The 21,546-nt window shown below is 39.1% G+C and overlaps 1 protein-coding gene across 3 annotated transcripts in view; it reads left to right on the top strand.

Moving 5' to 3' along the window:
* Window positions 1–21,546, top strand: part of CENPJ (centromere protein J) — an 85,288-nt gene that overhangs the window by 7,005 nt on the left and 56,737 nt on the right. For all 3 annotated transcript variants that reach the window (XM_044249369.1, XM_044249368.1, XM_044249367.1), the window contains 4 exons: window positions 15,550–15,846; window positions 18,684–18,795; window positions 19,625–19,727; window positions 19,856–21,485. In XM_044249369.1, coding sequence (XP_044105304.1) covers window positions 15,550–15,846; window positions 18,684–18,795; window positions 19,625–19,727; window positions 19,856–21,485 — 2,142 coding nt within the window. The remainder of the gene's footprint in view (window positions 1–15,549; window positions 15,847–18,683; window positions 18,796–19,624; window positions 19,728–19,855; window positions 21,486–21,546) is intronic.

Genomic DNA, 21,546 nt, shown 5'->3' with positions numbered 1-21,546 from the left:
CACCTGACATGTAGCAAGGATATATTCTATTTATCTAATCCTATTCTTGGTCACTAAAAAAAATGCCAGTCATGATTCTGATGATAAAATTACTAATGGATTGTGTCCCACAGTTTGTAAAATAGTGATGTGCAGTTGCTTTTCGGTGCTCCCTTTTAAGACACTACTGATTCAGGAAGGTGCCTGTTCTGTTCAGAGGTTGCACTGGGCATTGAGAATACAGAGAAGAAAAGACATTGGCAGATAACTATGCAGGGTGTAGCCAGATGGGATTTGGGGAGTGGTAGTGATGAGAAATGTACCATATGAAGACTGGTTTAAGGAATAGGGTGCTTATCTTAGCAAATATAGAGAACATAGTGTGTGTCTTGAAATAGTTGAATGGTTCAGGGTTCCTTTATGAAATACATAAAGAGGATAATCAAGAGCATTTAACTAACAGCCTGTGATACTTCTTAAGGTAGAAATAGCGCTATGGTAGAACAATAGGGAAGCAGATTTCACAGTTCTTAATATTTAAGAACTAGCCCCATTTATTTATGGAACATTGCTTTTAGGGCAGTGGTTTTTACTGTTTAGTCATAGGACCCCTTAACACTCTTAAAATATTGAGGACCCCAGAGAGCATTTGTTACATGGGCATATACTGATGAATTTACTGTATCAGAAATGAAAATGGAGATATTTAAAAAACAATTTTTAATTTTTAATTTTTTAAATTTCTTTTCAGTGTTTCAGAATTCATTGTTTATGCACCACACCAAGTACTCCATGCGATACATGCCCTCCATAATACCCACCACCAGACTCACCCAACTTCCCACCCCCCCACCCCTTCAAAACCCTCAGATTGTTTTTCAGAGTCCATGGTTTCTCATGGTTCATCTCCACCTCCAATTTCCCTCAACTCCTTTCTCCTCTCCATCTCCCCATGTCCTCCGTGTTATTTCTTATGCTCCACAAATAAGTGAAACCATATGATAATTGACTCTCTGCCTGACTTATTTCACTCAGCATAATCTCTTCCAGTCCCGTCCTTGCTGATACAAAAGTTGGGTATTCATCCTTTCTGATGGAGGCATAATACTCCATAGTGTATATGGACCACATCTTCTTTATCCATTCGTCTGTTGAAGAGCGTCTTGGTTCCTACCACAGATGGCGACCGTGGCCATTGCTGCTATGAACATTGGGTTACAGAAGGCCCTTCTTTTCACTACATCTGTATCTTTGGGGTAAATAACCAGGAGTGCAATTGCAGGGTCATAGGGAAGCTCTATTTTTAATTTCTAAGGAATCTCCACACTGTTTTCAAAAGTGGCTGCACCAACTTGCATTCCCACAACAGTGTAAGAGGGTTCCTTTTTCTCCACATCCTCTCCAACACACGTTGTTTACTGTTGTTAATTTTGGCCATTCTAACTGGTGTAAGATGGTATCTCAATGTGGTTTTGATTTGAATCTCCCTGATCGCTAGTGATGATGAACATTTTTTCATGTGTCTGATAGCCATTTGTATGTCTTCATTGGAGAAGTGTCTATTCATGTCTTCTGCCCATTTTTTTTTAAATTTTTTTTCCAATTTATTTATTTTCAGAAAAACAGTATTCATTATTTTTTCACCACACCCAGGGCTCCACGCAAGCCGTGCCCTCTATAATACCCACCACCTGGTACCCCAACCTCCCACCCCCCCGCCACTTCAAACCCCTCAGACTGTTTTTCAGAGTCCATAGTCTCTCATGGTTCACCTTCCCTTCCAGTTTACCCAAATTCCCTACTCCTCTCTAACGCCCCTTTTCCTCCATGCTATTTGTTATGCTCCACAAATAAGTGAAACCATATGATAATTGACTCTCTCTGCTTGACTTATTTCACTCAGCATAATCTCTTCCAGTCCCGTCCATGTTGCTACAAAAGTTGGGTATTCATCCTTTCTGATGGAGGCATAATACTCCATAGTGTATATGGACCACATCTTCCTTATCCATTCATCCATTGAAGGGCATCTTGGTTTTTTCCATAGTTTGGCAACTGTGGCCATTGCTTCTATAAACATTGGGGTACAGATGGCCCTTCTTTTCACAACATCTGTATCTTTGGGGTAAATACCCAGGAGTGCAATTGCAGGGTCATAGGGAAGCTCTATTTTTAATTTCTTGAGGAATCTACACACTGTTCTCCAAAGAGGCTGCACCAACTTGCATTCCCACCAACAGTGTAAGAGGGTTCCCCTTTCTCCACATCCTCTCCAACACATGTTGTTTCCTGTTTTGTTAATTTTGGCCATTCTAACTGGTGTAAGGTGATATCTCAATGTGGTTTTAATTTGAATCTCCCTGAGGGCTAATGATGATGAGCATTTTTTCATGTGTCTGATAGCCATTTGTATGTCTTGATTGGAGAAGTGTCTGTTCATATCTTCTGCCCATTTTTTGATGTGTTTGTCTGTTTCGTGTGGGTTGAGTTTGAGGAGTTCATTATAGATCCTGGATATCAACCTTTTGTCTGTACTGTCATTTGCAAATATCTTCTCCCATTCAGTGGGTTGCCTCTTTATTTTGTTGACTGTTTCCTTTGCTGTGCAGAAGCTTTTGATTTTGATGAAGTCCCAGAAGTTTATTTTCGCTTTTGTTTCCTTTGCCTTTGGAGACGTATCTTGAAAGAAGTTGCTGTGGCTGATATCAAAGAGATTACTGCCTATGTTCTCCTCTAAGATTCTGATGGATTCCTGTCTCACGTTGAGGTCTTTTTTCCATTTTGAGTTGATCTTTGTGTACGGTGTAAGAGAATGGTCGAGTTTCATTCTTCTACATATAGCTGTCCAGTTTTCCCAGCACCATTTATTGAAGAGACTGTCTTTTTTCCACTGTATATTTTTTCCTGTTTTGTCAAAGATTAATTGACCATAGAGTTGAGGGTCCATATCAGGGCTCTCTACTCTGTTCCACTGGTCTATGTGTCTGTTTTTATGCCAGTACCATGCTGTCTTGGTGATCACAGCTTTGTAATAAAGCTTGAAATCAGGTAAGGTGATGCCGCCAGCTTTATTTTTGTTTTTCAACATTTCCGTAGCGATTCGGGGTCTCTTCTGATTCCATACAAATTTTAGGAGTATTTGCTCCAGCTCTTTGAAGAATGCCCATGGAATTTTGATCGGAATGGCATTAAAAGTATAGATTGCTCTAGGCAGTATAGACATTTTAACAATGTTTATTCTTCTGATCCAAGAGCATGGAATGGTCTTCCATCTATTTGTGTCTTCTTCAATTTCTTTCATGAGTGTTCTATAGTTCCTCAAGTACAGATCCTTTACCTCTTTAGTTAGGTTTATTCCCAGGTATCTTATGGTTCTTGGTGCTATAGTAAATGGAATCGATTCTCTAATTTCCCTTTCTGTATTTTCATTGTTAGTGTATAAGAAAGCCACTGATTTCTGCACATTGACTTTGTATCCTGCCACGCTGCTGAATTGCTGTATGAGTTCTAGTAGTTTGGGGGTGGAGTCTTTTGGGTTTTCCATATAAAGAATCATGTCATCTGCGAAGAGAGAGAGTTTGACTTCTTCATTACCAATTTGGATACCTTTTATTTCTCTCTGTTGTCTGATTGCTGTTGCTAGGACTTCTAATACTATGTTGAACAAGAGTGGTGAAAGTGGGCATCCTTGTCTTGTTCCTGATCTCAATGGGAAGGCTGCAAGCTTTTTCCCATTGAGGATGATATTTGCTGTGGGTCTTTCATAGATAGATTTGATGAGGTTCAGGAATGTTCCCTCTATCCCTATACTTTGAAGCATTTTAATCAGGAACGGATGTTGGATTTTGTCAAATGCTTTTTCTGCATCTATTGAGAGGACCATGTGGTTCTTCTCTCTTCTCATATTAATTTGTTGTATCACATTGATTGATTTGCGAATGTTGAACCATCCTTGTAGCCCAGGGATGAATCCCACCTGATCATGGTGGGTAATTTTTTTAATGTGCTGTGGATCCTGTTGGCTAGGATCTTGTTGAGAATCTTAGCATCCATATTCATCAGTGATATTGGTCTGAAATTCTCCTTTTTGGTAGGGTCCTTGCCTGGTTTGGGGATCAGGGTAATGCTGGCTTCATAGAAAGAGTCTGGAAGTTTTCCTTCTGCTTCAATTTTTTGAAACAGCTTCAGGAGAATAGGTGTTATTTCTGCTTGGAAGGTTTGGTAGAATTCCCCAGGGAATCCGTCAGGTCCTGGGCTCTTGTTTTTTGGGAGGTTTTTGATCACTGATTCAATCTCGTTATTAGATATCGGTCTGTTCAGGTTGTCGATTTCTTCCTGGTTCAATTTTGGTAGTTTATATTTTTCCAGGAATGCATCCATTTCATCTAGGTTGCTAAGCTTATTGGCATATAACTGTTCGTATTAACTTCTGATGATTGTTTCTACTTCCTTGGCGTTAGTTGTGATCTCTCCCTTTTCATTCATAATTTAATGAATTTGGGATTTCTCTTTTTTCTCTCGGATTAGTGTAGCCAGTGGCTTATCGATCTTATTGATTCTTTCCAAAAACCAGCTTGTAGTTTCATTGATACGTTCTACTGTATCTCTGGTTTCTCCTTCATTGATCTCAGCTCTAATCTTGATGATTTCCCTTCTTATGTGTGGAGTTGGTTTGATTTGTTGTTGATCCTCCAGTTCTTTAAGGTGTAGAGACAGCTGGTGTGTTCTGGATTTTTCAATTCTTTTGAGCGAGGCTTGGATGGCTATATATTTTCCCCTTAGGACCGCCTTTGCTGTATCCCATAGGTTTTGGACCGAAGTGTCTTCATTCTCATTGGTTTCCATGAATTGTTTCAGTTCTTCTTTGATCTCCTGGTTGATCCAAGCATTCTTAAGCAAGGTGGTCTTTAGCTTCCAGGTGTTTGAGTTCCTTCTGAACTTTTCCTTGTGATTGAGCTCCAGTTTCAAAGCATTGTGATCTGAGAATATGCAGGGAATAATCTCAGTCTTTTGGTATCGGTTGAGTCCTGATTTGTGACCCAGTATGTGGTATTCTGGAGAAGGTTCCATGTGCACTTGAGAAGAATGAGTATTCTATTGTTTTAGGGTGGAATGTTCTGTATATGTCTATGAGGTCCATCTGGTCCAATGTGTCATTCAATGCTCTTGTTTCTTTATTGATTTTCTGCTTCGATGATCTGTCTAATTCTGAAAGAGGCGTGTTAAGATCTCCTACGATTAGTGTATTCATATCAGTATGACTCTTTATCTTGATTAACAGTTTTCTTAAGTAATTGGCTGCTCCCATATTGGGAGCATAGATATTTACAATTGTTAGATCATCTTGGTGGATAGTCCCTTTAAGGATTATGTAGTGTCCTTCTGTATCTCAGACTACAGTCTTTAGTTTGAAGTCTAGTTTATCTGATATGAGAATCGCTACCCCAGCCTTCTTTTGAGTCCCATTGGCATGAAAGATGCTTCTCCACCCCTTCACTTTCAGTCTGCGTGTATCTTTAGGTTCAAAATGGGTCTCTTGTAGACAGCATATGGATGGGTCCCATCGTTTTATCCAATCTGCAACCCTGTGCCGTTTTATGGGTGCATTTAGGCCATTCACATTGAGAGTGATTATTGATAGATACGTTTTTATTGACATCGAGTTACCTTTGAAGTCTTTCTTTCTGTAGACTGTCTCTATATTTCTGTTCAATGCTATTCTTGGTATTTTTCCTCTTTTATAGGACCCCCCCTTAATATTTCCTGCAGTATCGGCTTGGTGGTTGCATAGTCTTTAAGCCTTGCCGGTCTTGGAAACTCTTTATCTCTCCATCCATTTTGAATGTCAGTCTTGCTGGATAAAGTATTCTTGGCTGCATGTTCTTCTCATTTAGTGCCCTGAATATATCTTGCCAGCCTCTTCTGGCTTGCCAGGTCTCTGTGGACAGGTCTGCCGTTATTCTGATGGGCTTCCCTTTGTAAGTAAGGAGCCTCTTTGCCCTGGCGGCTTTCAAGAGATTATACCTACAATTATAATTTCTCAATTTGACTATCAGGTGTCGTGATGTTTTTTTGGAGTGTATAATCTTGGGTGGAGACCGTTCAGCCTCTAGTACATGAACGCTGGTTTCATTCGCGAGATTCAGAAAATTTTCATGAAGGACTTGTTCCACGATATCTTCTAGACTTCTTTCTTTCTCCTCCCCTTCAGGAATTCCAATAATTCTGACATTGGAACGCTTCATGGCATCATTTATTTCCCTGATTCTGCTTTCGTGGGATCTAAGCTTTTTGTTCCAGGCTTCCTCCTGATCCTTTCTATCTGTTTGTCTTCCAGATCACTAATTCTATCTTCTGTCTCAGTTACCCTAGCTTTGAGAGAGTTTAGATTAGATTGGAACTCATTGAGAGCATTGTGGACCTCCTCCCTCGTAGCTTTAAGCTCCGCCCTAACATTGTGAACATCCTGTCTGGTCGCTTTCAGTTCGGCCCTAATCAATTCTGTTTGGTCATCCATGGCTTTCTCCAACCTAGCTATTGCCTGGATAATTGTTAGCCTGAATTCTCTTTCCGACATATTGTCTATGTTGATAGCCGTTAGCTCTGTTGCAGAAGGTCCATCCTCTGTATTTTTCTTCTGTTGGGCATTCCTCCTCCTAGTCATTTTGGTGGGAGAAGACTGAACAGATGTAGCTGATGTATCAACTCTGGTGCAGTCAAGATGCACCCTGGAACACTTCTGAGCAATCAGGATTCCCCACCCTGCTCACTGGCGTCTTCTGCCCCTTGAACACCGTCCCTGAGACACAGACACATATTCTATAGAGCAAAGCACGGAGAGGGCTGATGAACACTACAGCAACCTCAGCGTTGGCCTGAGACCCATTCGATCTCCTTTGGTAAATAATTCTGCCCATTTTTTGATATGATTATCTGTTTTGTGTATGTTGAGTTTGAGAAGTTCTTTATAGATCCTGGATATCAGCCTTTTGTCTGTACTGTCATTTGCAAATATCTTCTCCCATTCCGTGGGTTGCCTCTTTGTTTTGTTGACTGTTTCCTTGGCTGTGCAGAAGATTTTGATCTTGTTGAAGTCCTCAAAATTCATTTTCGCTTTTGTTTCCTTTGCCTTTGGAGACATATCTTGAAAGAAGTTGCTCTGGCTGATACTTAACGAAGTAACGTTAAGTAAAGAAGAGGTAGTAACGAAGTAGGTTACTGCCCATGTTCTCCTCGTTACTCCTGATAGTAACGAAGAGGTTACTGCCCATGTTCTCCTCTAGGATTCTGATGGATTCCTGCCTCACATTGAGGTCTTTTATCCATTTCGAGTTTATCTTTGTGTATGGTGTAAGAGAATGGTCGAATTTCATTCTTCTATGTATAGCTGTCCAATTTTCCCAGCACCATTTATTGAAGAGACTGTCTTTTTTCCACTGTGTATTTTTTCCTGCTTTGTTGAAATTATTTGACCATAGAATTTTGGGTCCATATCTGGGCTCTCTACTCTGTTCCACTGGTCTATGTGTCTGTGTTTATGCCAGTATCATGCTGACTTGGTGATCACAGCTTTGTACTAAAGCTTGAAATCAGGCAATGTGATGCCGCCAGTTTTGTTTTTCTATTTCAACATTTCCTTAGCAATTCGGGGTCTCTTCTGATTCTATACAAATTTTAGGATTGTTTGCTCTAGCTCTTTGAAAAATGCTGGTGGAATTTTGATTGGAATGGCATTGAAAGTGTAGATTGTTCTAGGCAGTATAGACATTTTAACAATGTTTATTCTTCTGATCCACGAGCATGGAATTGTCTTCCATCGTTTTGTGTCTTCTTTGATTTTTTTCATGAGTGTTTTGTAGTTCCTCAAGTAGAGATCCTTTACCTCTTTGGTTAGGTTTATTCCCAGGTATCTTACGGTTCTTGGTGCTATAATAAATGGAATTGATTCTCTAATTTCCCTTTCTGTATTTTCATTGTTAGTGTATAAGAAAGCAATGGATTTCTGTACATTGACTTTGTATCCTGCCTCACGTTACTGAATTTTGCTGTAAGAGTTCTAGTAGTTTGGGGTGGAGTCTTTTGGGTTTTCCATTTAAAGTATCATGTCATCTGTAAAGAGAGAGAGTTTGACTTCTTTGATAATTCAAATACCTTTTTTTCCTCTTTGTTGTCTGATTGCTGTTGCTAGGACTTCTAATACTATATTGAACAGGAGTGGTGAGAGTGGGCATCCTTGTCGTGTTCCTGATCTCAAAGGGAAAGCTGTCAGCTTTTTCCCATTGAGGATGATATTTGCTGTGGATCATTCATAGATAGATTTGATGAAGTTGAGGAATGTTCCCTCTATCCCTATACTTTGAAGCGTTTTAATCAGGAATGGATGCTGAATTTTGTCAAATGCTTTTTCTGCATCAATTGAGAGGACCCTGTGGTTATTCTCTTTTCTCTGATTGATTTGTTCTATCACATTGATTGATTTGCGAATGTTGAACCACCCTTGAAACCGAGGGATGAATCCCACCTGGTCATGGTGGATAATATTTTTAATGCACTGTTTTGTCCTATTGGCAAGGATCTTGTTGAGAATCTTAGCATCCATATTCATCAGGGATATTGGTCTGAAATTCTCCTTTTTTTTTTTTTTGAAATTCTCCTTTTTGATGGGGTCTTTGCCTGGTTTGGGGATCAGGGTAATGCTGGCTTCATACAAAGAGTCTGGAAGTTTGCCTTCTGCTTCAATTTTTTGAAACAGCTTCAGAAGAATAGGTGTTATTTCTTCTTTGAATGTTTGGTAGAATTCCCCAGGGAATCCGTCAGGTCCTGGGCTCTTGTTTTTTGATCACTGCTTCAATCTCGTTACTAGATATTGGTCTATTCAGGCTGTCAGTTTCTTCCTGGTCCAATTTTGGAAGTTTATAGTTTTCCAGGAATGTATCCATTTCGTCTAGGTTGCTTAACTTATTGGCATATAACTGTTGATAATAATTTCTTTCTTTCTTCTTTTTTCTTTTCTTTTCTTTATTTATTTGAGAGAGAGAGAGAGAGAGAGAGAGACAGAGAGAGAGAGCGTGAGAGGAGAGAGGTCAGTGGGAGAAGCAGACTCCCTGCTGAGCAAGGAGCCCCATGTGGGACTCTGTCCTGAGACTCCAGGATCATGACCTGAGCTGAAGGCAGTCGCTTAACCAATTGAGCCTGCCAGGCATCTGATAATTTCTGATGATTGTTTCTATTTCCTGGTGTTAGTTGTGATCTCTTCCTTTTCATTCTTAATTTTATTAATTTGGGCCTTCTCTCTTTTCTTTTGAATTAGTTTGACCAGTGGTTTATCGATCTTACTGATTCTTTTTTTTTTTTTTTAAAGATTTTATTTATTTATTTGACAGCGAGAGATCACAAGCAGGCAGAGAGGCAGGCAGAGAGAGAGAGGAGGAAGCAGGCTCCCTGCTGAGCAGAGAGCCCGATGCCGGACTCGATCCCAGGACCCTGAGATCATGACCTGAGCCGAAGGCAGCGGCTTAACCCACTGAGCCACCCAGGCGCCCGATCTTACTGATTCTTTAAAAAAAACCAGCTTCTAGTTTCATCGATGCATTCTACTTTATCTCTAATTTCTATCTCATTGATCTCTGCTCTAATCTTGATTGTTTCCCTTCTTGTGTGTGGAGTTGGCTTAATTTGTTGTTGATTCTTTAGTTCTTTAAGGTGTAGAGACAACTGGTGTATTCTGGATTTTTCAATTTTTTTTTTAAAGATTTTATTTATTTATTTGACAGACAGAGATCACAAGTAGGCAGAGAGGCAGGCAGAGAGAGAGGGGGAAGCAGACTCCCTGCTGAGCAGAGAGCCCGACGCAGAGCTCCATCCCAGCACCCTGGGATCATGACCCTAGCTGAAAACCCAGGCGCCTGGAATCAAGCATTCTTAAGCAAGGTGGTCTTTAGCTTCCAGGTGTTTGAATTCCTTCCAAACTTTTCCTTGTGGTTGAGCTCCAGTTTCAAAGCATTGTGATCTGAGAATATGCAGGGAATAATCTCAGTCTTTTGGTATCAGTCGAGCCCTGATTTATGATCCAGTATGTGGTCTATTCTGGAGAAGGTTCATGTGCACTCAAGAAGAATGAGTATTCTGTTGTTTTAGGGTGGAATGTTTGTATATATCTATGAGTTCCACTGGTCCAATGTGTCATTCAATGCTCTTGTTTCATTATTGATTTTCTGCTTGGATGATCTGTCTATTAGTGAGAGTGGCATGTTAAGTTCTCCTCCTATTAATGTTTTCATATCAATATGACTCTTTATCTTGATTAATAGTTTTCTTATATAATTGGCTGCTCCCATATTGGGGGCATAAATATTTACAATTGTTAGATCTTCTCGGTGAATGGTCCCTTTAATAATTATGAAGAGCCCGGGGCGCCCGGGTGGCTCAGTGGGTTAAAGCCTCTGCCTTAGGCTCGGGTCATGATCCCAGGGTCCTGGGATCAAGTCCCGCATCGGGCTCTCTGCTCTGCAGGGAGCCTGCTTCCTCCCCTCTCTCTCTCTGCCTGCCTCTCTGCCTATTTGTGATTTCTGTGTCTCTGTCAAATAAATAAAATCTTAAAAAAAAAAAAAGAAAAAAGAATTATGTAGTGCCCTTCAGTATCTTTGACTACAGTCTTTAGTTTATAATCTAATTTATCTGATGTGAGAATCGCTACCCCAGCCTTCTTTTGAGGCCCATTGGCATGAAAGATGCTTCTCAATCCCTTCACTTTCAGTCTGGATGTATCCTTAGGTTCCAAATGGGTCTCTCCTGTCGTTTTATCCAATCTGCAACCCTGTGTTGTTTTATGGGTGCATTTAGGCCATTCATGATGAGTTATGGTTATTGAGATATGTTTTTATTGACATCATGTTACCTGTGAAGTCTTTTTTTCTGTAGATTGTCTCCATAAATTTCTGTTCAATGATAGTCTTAGTTTTTTTCTTCTTTTATAGAACCCCTCCTTTATATTTCCTGCATTGTTGGCTTGGTGGTCACTACTCTTTTAAACCTTGCCAGTCTTGGAAGCTCTTTATCTCTCCATCCATTTTGAATGTCAGTCTTGCTGGATAAAGTATTCTTGCCTGCATGTTCTTCTCATTTAGTGCTCTGAATGCGTCTTGGCAGCCTTTTCTGGCTTGCCGGGTTCCTGGGGACAGGTCTGACATTATTCTGATGGGCTTTCCTCTGTTTGTAAGGAATTTCTTCACTCTAGCTGCTTTCAGGAACTCCTGTCTACAATTATGATTCATAGTCAGGTGTCTGGAGGTCTTTCTAGATTTTATGATCTTGGGATCTTGGGGGGAGACCTTTCTTCTAGTACACGAATGCTGGTTGCATTCGTGAGATTGAGAAAATTTTCATGGAGAATTTATTCAACTATATCTTATAGTCTTCTTTCTTTCTCCTCCCCCTCAAGGATTCCAATAATTCTGACGTTGGAACGTTTCATGGCGTCATTTATTTCCCTAATTCTGTTTTCATGGCTTCTAAGCTCTTTGTTCCAGGCTTCCTCCTGATCCATTTTCTCTATCTGTTTGTCCTCCAGATCACTAATTCTATCTTCTGCCTCAGTTACCCTAGCTTTGAGAGAATTTAGATTGGATTGGAACTCATTGAGAACATTGTTAACATCATCCCTGGTGGCTTTTACTTCTGCCCTGATCAATTCTATTTTGTCATCAAAGACTTTCTCCAACCTAGCTATTGCCTGGATAATTGTTAGCCTGAATTCCCTTTCTGACATACTGTCTATGTCCATATCCAATAGCTCTCATGGAGAGGGCCCAGTCTCTGAATTTTTATTTTGTTGGGCATTCCTCCTCCTCAGTCATTTTGGTGAGAGATGGCTGAACAGATGTGTAGTTCAGTGTATCAACCATCGTGCAGGCAAGGTGCACCCTGGAACGCTTCTGCGTGCTGGCGTCTTCTGCCCCCATAGAGATCCAGAAGTGTATAATTCTAATCTCAGGCTGATTTCATGGGTGATCAGAGTTCTTTGGTAGGTAATCAGCTCAGTTTAGGGGACAAGTGGAAACGGTGCCTCCTCCTACTTCTCCGCCATCTTGTCTCCCAGCCAGAGATTTTAAAAAATTAATTCACTTAAAATAATAACCAGTTACATGTTATCATAACTAACATTTTTTTAAATGAAAAGGCTTTTCTAAAAAATTAGAAGAATGGCATAGTTTTTTATTTTTGAAAATCTCTTGAGTTAAAAGAGTTCAGCTGATTCTCCTATTTGCTTCTGCATTCAGTTTCCTAAGTTATATTGTTTTGGTTGAAGCATGTGAAAAAAAATTCAGCTTCACATGGTGTTTAATTGGAAAAAGGAAAGAGGAATACTATGATAGCCTTTTGAAGTAATTGTGGTTCTTTCTTTGATATTGTATCCAAACCTAAGTTAGTAGTGATTCACAGTATGGAGTCTGAAACCATATTCATGTACTTTTTTATACTCTATTACATAAATTATATTGGAATATCTTGACATTTTGAATGGCTCTTTTATTTTGCATGATCTGGTGAAATTGTGCATTGATTATTTGGGAAATAGTGGTTCATGGACTTATGTGGGTCTTTAAAATACTAACATTTCAATATGTAATATAAAAAAATTATATCCATTAATACCACTACAGATTTCATCATGAAAGTCCTCAAGTATTATGAAACTGTCAAGATCATGGTGGTAGACATGTTTAATGAGTCCTCATTTTTACTTGAAGGTTTGAATTTTACCATTCTTAGCAAATATTGTCAGTTATTTTCCTTGAAGTGACTGGTTCACTTGTTTCATTTTTGAGAAAATACCTGCCAAATACCAAGTTTAAATCATGATAGTTTGTCTCTCTCTCTCTCTTTTTTTTTTTTTAAGATAAAGATAATGTTCTTTGAGAGAAGTGGCTAGTTGAGCTTACAACTCCAAAAAAAAAAAAAAAAATGGCACAACCATATCTTGGTTTGCAGCAGAAATGATTTATGCATACTTTCTGTTTTGTCCAATAGAATACATGTCTCAACAGTTAAAATTCAATTAAAAAATTAATAATTTTTGTAACTTTAGGACATTCTTAAGTAAAACAGGTTTTTTCTTTCTTTCTTTCTTTCTTTTTTTTTTAAACTGCAAGTGCTTGGTAGTAACTCATGCAGTGACTGCTAGCACTGTTGGGTGCTCCTGTCCTGCTTTCGAGTGAAACCAGCAGTTTCCATTTTTCTCTTGCACCATCAGTGCAGGTGTCGGCAATGTGAAAAAGGCAAATATTGTCTTAATATTTTACAAAAATAGATTTGGCCTGGGGGATGCCCTGAAAGGATTTTAGAGACCTTCAGGGGTTTGCAGACCACACTTTGTGAGTTGCCACTTTTTTTTTTTCTCCGAATTTATTTATTTTCAGAAAAACAGTATTCATTATTTTTTCACCACACCCAGTGCTCCATGCAAGCTGTGCCCTCTATAATACCCACCACCTGGTACCCCAACCTCCCACCCCCCCCCGCCACTTCAAACCCCTCAGACTGTTTTTCAGAGTCCATAGTCTCTCATGGTTCACCTCCCCTTCCAATTTACCCAAATTCCCTACTCTTCTCTAACACCCCTTGTCCTCCATGCTATTGGTTATGCTCCACAAATGAGTGAAACCATATGATAATTGACTCTCTCTGCTTGACTGATTTCACTCAGCATAATCTCTTCCAGTCCCGTCCATGTTGCTACAAAAGTTGGATATTCGTCCTTTCTGATGGAGGCATAATACTCCATAGTGTATATGGACCACATCTTCCTTATCCATTCATCCGTTGAAGGGCATCTTGGTTCTTTCCATAGTTTGGCGACTGTGGCCATTGCTGCTATAAACATTGGGGTACAGATGGCCCTTCTTTTCACGACATCTGTATCTTTGGGGTAAATACCCAGGAGTGCAATTGCAGGGTCGTAGGGAAGCTCTATTTTTAATTTCTTGAGGAATCTCCACACTGTTCTCCAAAGAGGCTGCACCAACTTGCATTCCCACCAACAGTGTAAGAGGGTTCCCCTTTCTCCACATCCTCTCCAACACATGTGAGTTGCCACTTTGAGCTTTTGGACTTTTATCAAAGACATCTTCAGTCTGAAGTGGGATGACTGTCAGTCAAAAATGTGAATGGGGAGAGTATTGTTATAAAAGAAAGGATGTAGAACCTGATAATCAGAGAGGATCTACCTATTTTCCAGATTTATTTGTGGGCTGGAGGTGAGGCAGATGGGTATGAGAGATAGGTAGGTAGCCTGGCTCTTTTTATGTTTTATTAAACATTTCTCATTGTGTTTCTTCTTCATCTTTTTTTTTTTAAAGATAAATTGCTTTTTAAAAATTTTTTTTATTAATTTGACAAAGAGAAACAGCTAGAGAGGAAACATAAGCAGGGGGAGTGGGAGAGGGTGAAGCAGGCTTCTCGCTGAGCAGGGAGCTTGATCCCAGGACTTTGGGATCATGACCTGTGCCAAAGGCAGATGCTTAACCACTGAGCCAATCAGGTGCGCCCCCTCTTTTTTAAGATTTAAGAAAAATATTTATTTATTTATTTTAGAGAGAGCACATGCATATGTACAAGAAGCAGGGCAAGGGATAGGGAGGGCAGAGGGAGAGAATCTTCAAGCAGACTCATCATTGAGCACAGAGCCCGATGCAGGGTTTCATTCCATGATCCATGAGATCATGACCTGAGCTGAAACCAGGAGTTGAACCCTCAACTGACTGAGCCACCCAGATGCCCCTAAAGATTTTTTAATCTCTGCAACCAGTGTGGGGCTTGAACTCACAACCCCAAGACCAGAAGTCATATGCTTTACTGACTGAGCCAGCCTGATGCCCCTTCACTTCTAAATTTAGTTGAGACATTCTGGGAGAAGAGAAGAATAGTAGGAGGATTTCAAGGGGATGGTACAACAACTAGGATGGAGTTTTGACATCTACCCTTCAAGAATTACAAATTAGAGATATATAGCAGGGGAATCTCTGTGTTTATTTCCCAACCAGAGACTCAAGAAAATAGTGAAACGGTAATACAGGAAATTTAGAAACTACAGAGAAGTACAAAAGTCACCTATAATTCTACTGCCTGAAGATACCAAAATGTTAACAGTAATCTAGAGGAAAGGTGCTTTTATAGGCCGTGACACGGGGCAGTTATTTGTCATTGGGGAATTATTCCAATCATTTTGTAGCCATCTGCCTTGGCACTCTCCGTGTTTGTCACGGGACTGCAGAGTTGACAATTCCAGCAGTGCTTCTCTTCTCATGGAACATGAATCAGGCAGTGCCTTCCAGAATCAGGCAGTGTTGCAGCTCTGCAAGGTGTACACTGTCTGCACAGGAATTGCAGTATAAATAAACTATGCAAGAGTCATTTTTAGACTTAAAATTTCATGATTTTAAACAGAATTTCCTAATATGGAAGAAACAAATACTTTCATCACTTTAGAGAAAACCTGGTGGGTAGGGATTAATAACAGGAGAGAAAATGTTCTAAGAAGTCATTAGTTTTGGTGATGTTTTTAATTGCCAGGTTTAACCCCACTGCCTGATGATCAGAGCGAGAAGTATAGATCTCCAGGAAATTCAGCCACCATAGAGAAAACCACACCCTTCTTACCATCGTATATCTACCAGAATGAAACCCTAGAGAAAATGCACACTTCCAGCATTTTATCTGATGAACAAAACAACTTTTGTAGAACTACTCATCCAGATTTAGTCTTAACTTCAAAAAGTGGTGCTTCTCTCAATTTGTTTGGTGAGGCACAATATCAAGAAACACTTGTGAAAAGTGATTTGAAGGAAGAAAACCATAACCATTCTTTAGGTAAGTTACTTATATTTTTCTCTTCTGTACCTAATTAGGAGTGTTACCAAGCTGTGCTAAGATAAGAAAAGTCCTTTCTGCATTTTTTCTTGTCCTCTGTGGCTTTTATTATGAGCCCCTACATATTGCACAGCCACTGAGCCTGGATTGGATATAGAACTGGACATAGAGTTTGTGACTTTCCAAGAACAATTGCAGTACTCATGCTGACTTTAGACCTTCCCGGGTCACATGAGGTCTTCAAAAAGGGAGGCAATGAGTTCCTTGTATACCATTTCTCTTTGAGAGCTTAGAAATAGTTTTTTGTTTTTTTTTTTTTTAAAGATTTTATTTGTTTATTTGACAGAGAGAGACACACAGTGAGAGAGGGAACACAGCAGAGGGAATGGGAGAGGGAGAAGCAGGCTCCACACAGAGCAGGGAGCCCGATGCGGAGCTTGATCCCAGGACCCTGGGATCTTGACCTGAGCTGAAGGCAGATGCTTAATGACTGAGCCACCCAGGCACTCGAAGAGCTTAGAAATAGCTTAAGGTTGATTTAAAACATACATGGTGGTTGTGGTGGGGAAGCATGATAGAAGATGGAAAATGTGAGAAATAGGTTGGTGATGGCAGTTATTTTTCAGAAAAGAAATCTCCTGCAACCCCAAACATTCCATTTGTCCTCAGTGCATCTCTGTATTCCCAGTATCTAGCACATTTCTGCCAGAGAACCAGCAGTGTCTGATGGTCTAAACTTATGGAGCTCTCATGGCATTTTCTTCTTGTCTTTTTTTTCTTAACTCCTATTTCTGTGCCCCACTCCTCCCTCCACTTTTTTTTTTTTTTTAAACATTTTGTAACCATAGAATATTGTATAATTGTGTTCCTTGCCCTCTCAACATGGAAAATGCTTATGGTACATTCCATAGTCTCCATAACCATATTTTTTTCTTTTTTTCCAATTTATTTATTTTCAGAAAAACATTATTCATTATTTTTTTCACCACACTCAGTGCTCCATGCAAGCCGTGCCCTCTATAATACCCACCACCTGGTCCATAACCATAATTTTAATGGTTCTCATCATTATGCTAGTCATCAAATAATATATCAGTATTTAATGTTCTTTGAAGTAGGGCTGACTTGTTTCCACTATTTTAGATTTAAACTTAATTCTCAATTTTAATGGTGTTTTCATGAATATGTTCTTTGGAGTAAGTTATAAAAAATACAGATAATACTACTTAGGGTTAGGCACTTTTGTGCATAATATTTTATTTCTAATTTAGAATAATTCCTTTGTATGGAAAGGTCTAATGCCTTTAAACATTTTTTTAAATGTTATACTCTCTTAACCTTTTATTTTGGAAAATTTCAAACATTCAGAAAACTTGAAAGTCCACTGCAGTGATTAGCAGTAGATCTCAATTCAGCAGTTAATTTTTGCCATGTTTACTTTGTCTTTATATATTTGTATGTGTTATATATATTTATACCTGTATCTATATCTCTGTCTATATTTATGTATAATTTGTTCAGTCATTTCATTGCAAGTAATATGCAGATATTATGTTACATCATTTTAAAAATTTCAGCATACATCAAGTGAAAAATTAGGACATTCTTCTGTATAATCCCAGTAATATTCTGTAATATTCAAATCCATTTTAGAATTCCTGCTATTGTCCCAAAAATGTCCTTTGAAGTTTTTAAATTTGATTTAATTTAATTTGATTTAATTAAATTATTTGACAGAGAGAGATACAGTAAAAGAGGGAATACAAGCAAGGGGAGTGGGAGAGGGAGAAGCAGGCTTCCCACCCAACAGGGAGCCTGATGTGGGGCTCAATCCCAGGACCCTGGGATCATGACCTGAGCCAAAGGCAGATGCTTAATGACTGAGCCACCCAGGTGCCCCCCCAATTTTTTTTTTTTTTTAAAGATTTTATCTATTTATCCGACATAGAGAGATCACAAGTAGGCAGAGAGGCAGGCAGAGAGAGAGAGGTGGAAGCAGGCTCCCCACTGAGCAGAGAGCCCGATGCGGGACCCAATTCCAGGATCCTGGGATAATGACCTGAGCCGAAGGCAGCGGCCCAACCCACTGAGCCACCCAGGCGCCCCCAATTTTTTTTTTTTAAAACAGGATCCAGTCAAGTTCATCTATTATATTTTGTTGTTATAGCTCTTTAGTAATTTTTAATTTAGAAAAGACCACACTTGGGGTGCCTGGGTGGCTCAGTGGGTTGAAGCCTCTGCTTTCGGCTCGGGTCATGGTCCCAAGGTCCTGGGATCGAGCCCCGCGTCGGGCTCTCTGCTCGGCGGGGAGCCTGCTTCCTCCTCTCTCTCTGCCTCTCTGCCTACTTATGATCTCTGTCTGTCAAGTAAGTAAATAAAATCTTTAAAAAAGAAAAAGAAAAAGAAAAGCCCACACTTTTTTTCATAACATTAACCTTTTGAAGAATGTAACTTATTCAATTAGGATTTTGTAGTTTATGTCTGTGATAGTAAAGAAATCCTTGAGAGCTCTAAAATCTTTAGCATATGTTACTTTTTTTTTTTAAAATTTATTTATCTCAGAGAGTGTGCATTCAAAGGGTGGGTGGAAGGGGCAGAAAGGGGAGAGAAGTAGATTCCCTGCTGAGCACAGAACCCATTGCAGGGCTCCATCTCACAACTCTAAGACCATGACATGAGCTGAAGTTAAGAGTTGGATGCCCTACTGGCTGAGCCACCCAGGTGCCCCTAGCATATGTTACTTTTGATAAATATTTTTTTTAGCATAGTAACTTGTAAAGTTATTAAGTTTTAGGACTTTATTTTTTGCAACTAAATTTTCCTAATTTTTATCCTAGGAGAAGGTGTTTTACCATGTTGGGAAAAGGTGACTGAACCTATTGAGGAAGGGAATGATGTGAATGTAAAAAAAATTGGTGATTCTTCAGAAGTGGCTAATACTAAAGAAAGGTATCATCCATGTTGAAAGGAATAAGAAGAATGACAGTTTAATTTAATAGTCAGCTATTAAGATAGAGCACTTTCTCTTTTCTTTGAAAGATGCATGGTTTTCTTGTTTTTGCTTGAATATGCTTTTAAGTATGATGTCAAAGATAAAACTTATCACATATTGTCACTGTAGTGCTTAGGGAAATATATCAGTTCAAGTAGATTTGACATAGTTTTGGAAAAACTGAGCAAAGTTTTTTCACCAAAGAGAACAAAATCTGGATAAAATTAATCTTCTCTCAAATAGTTAAATAAATCCCATTTTGGCAAAGAGAAACAAATTAATATTGGGTCTCACATTTGGTGTTACCTCTAAACTATAATTGGGTAAGTCTGGTTACAGAATTTAAAAATTTATGACAAAGATAAAATATCAATATTGAAGTTTATTATTTTCTTAAATATTTGAAATATTTTAGTGTATGTTATGGAAAGAAAAATTACGTCTGATTATTGCTTTATCTACATTGTCAATGCTCTTTATCTTAAAGATATATATTTGAAATTTTTAAAATGTATTTTAAAGTGATGCAGTGAATATGATATTTCAAAAGTTAATCTACAGGCAATAGATGGGTATAGAAGGGTTTTTTTCAAGTCGTGTGGAGTGTTGCCTTCTCTGTATTTTGGGAGATGGGGTGGGATTTTAGCTTTCATTGGATTTTCAAAGGGGGTCGGTGACTTTGAGAAAGGTTAGTTCTTAGTGTAGTCAGGGGTTTCTGTGTCAGGCACACTAAGTGTCAAATACCACATCTTGATTTGCATGTTAAATAATTATTTTTATGATTAGACCTATTAAAGCTGCTATCAGAGAAAGGAAACAGACATTTGAAGACTACTTAGAAGAACAAATTCGGCTGGAAGAACAAGAACTGAAACGAAGGCAACTAAGGGTAGGCATTGCCACTATTTTGATTAAGTTCATTAAGGCTTTAGAGATTTGTTTGTAATTTTCTTTAAAAATAACTTTGAGATAACTTGGATATACCAGAATTAATTCAAATATTGTTCTCTATTTAAGGAAGCTGAAGGATCGTTCCTAATCAAAGCAAAACCAAAACAACCATTCTTGAAACGAGGAGAAGGTTTAGCTAGATTTACTAATGCTAAATCTAAGTCTCAGAAAGGAAGAGAAAATAAACTAGTGACTAATCAGAGCACTCCAGAGGACCAATCTGTGTTTAAAATGGATAGACAACAATTCCAGCGGAAAACTGCTCTTATAAAAAAAGAACTGTGTACAGAGAACCCGCCTGTTAAAAAGAACAATAAAGGTAGAGCCAAGAGTGATTTCGTCACAGTCAACCAGAAGCCCAAAGTGCTTAAGAGTAGTAACAGGAAAAGTCTTCCTCCAACAGGATTGAAAATACCTGGAGGGAAGAAATATGATGGGCAATTTAGAGATCAGATCAAATTAGAAAAAAAAGTTGAGTCTAATAATAGAGAAGATGTACCTGAGTGTGCAAAACTTTGTGATACTGGTTGCAAAGTCTGGAATAAGACACAGGGTAAAGACAAACTTCCTTTTTCGGCAGGACTGGTCAGCTACATGTGTTCGAATAGCCCAAAACATGAGACCTTGGAAAAGTCAGAATCTTCTCTTGACATTTCTCTTCAGAAAAAATTAGAGAATTGGGAACGAGAAAAGGAAAAGGAAAATTTAGAGTTAGATGAGTTTTTGTTTTTGGAACAAGCTGCTGATGAAATATCATTTTCCAGTAATTCCTCATTTGTACTGAAGATCTTAGAGAGAGACCAGCAGATCTGCAAAGGCCACCGGCTGTCTTCTACCCCTGTCAAAGCTGTGCAGCCGCAGATGGTGACACTGGATCCTGTTACTCAATGTAACCACAATGAGGCTTCAGGCTGTACTGAACCTGAACATGAGGGTGAGTGTGAGGTCACAGCCAACCAATCTGATTCAGTCTCCTCACCTGAAGGGTGTAGGGAACAGTCATGTAAAGTCAGTAGGAAAGCACTCCAAATGAGCACTTCTGAAAATCAAACTCAGTGGAAAGTAAGTGATGATGAAGGTGTCACCAACAGTGACAGTAGCACTGACTCTGAGGAACAACTTGATGTTACTATAAAACCATCAACTGAGGATAAAGAGAGGGATTTTAGCAGCAGAGAAGACAGTCCACAAGTCTGTGATGGTAAGGACCCTTTTAGGGACACTGGGATTCAAGAAGAAGATAAAAGGAGAGATGCTGATTTAGATCTGTCTGATAAAGATTATAGTAGTGATGAGTCTGTCACTATAGAAATCTTGAAAAACAAAGTTTCTGAGTCCTCAAGAAGACCCTCATCCACAAGTATGAGTAAAATTGACTTTGACGATGAAAGAACTTGGACAGACCTTGAAGAGAATTCATTTAAGCATGATGCTTTTCTGGGGAATGACTCCATTTATGGGACTCCTCAAACAGCCTACCCTAAGAGTGAAATATGTGTGTCGGACAAAACAATAAAGAGGAAAGTTGCACCGGTCAAGAAGGGAAAAGACTTGAGCAAACCCAGTAGGAGCATAAGCCCTCCTCCTACATCGGATCTCATGATGAAGTTCTTCCCTGCTTTGAAACCAAAACCAAAATTAGATTCACACTTGGGAAATGAACCCAAGTTAAACCCAAGTCAAGACCAACCACTTGGTAAGTCAGCATTATAAAATAGGTATCAGAATGTTATAAGTTTCACATTTACCTTATTAGT

The sequence above is a fragment of the Neovison vison genome, chromosome 5 (assembly GCF_020171115.1).
Source record: "Neovison vison isolate M4711 chromosome 5, ASM_NN_V1, whole genome shotgun sequence".
NCBI classification, from domain to species: Eukaryota; Metazoa; Chordata; class Mammalia; order Carnivora; family Mustelidae; genus Neogale; species Neogale vison.
Note: the sequence above shows the minus strand (reverse complement) of the source record. Positions and strands in the feature narration are given on the sequence as shown.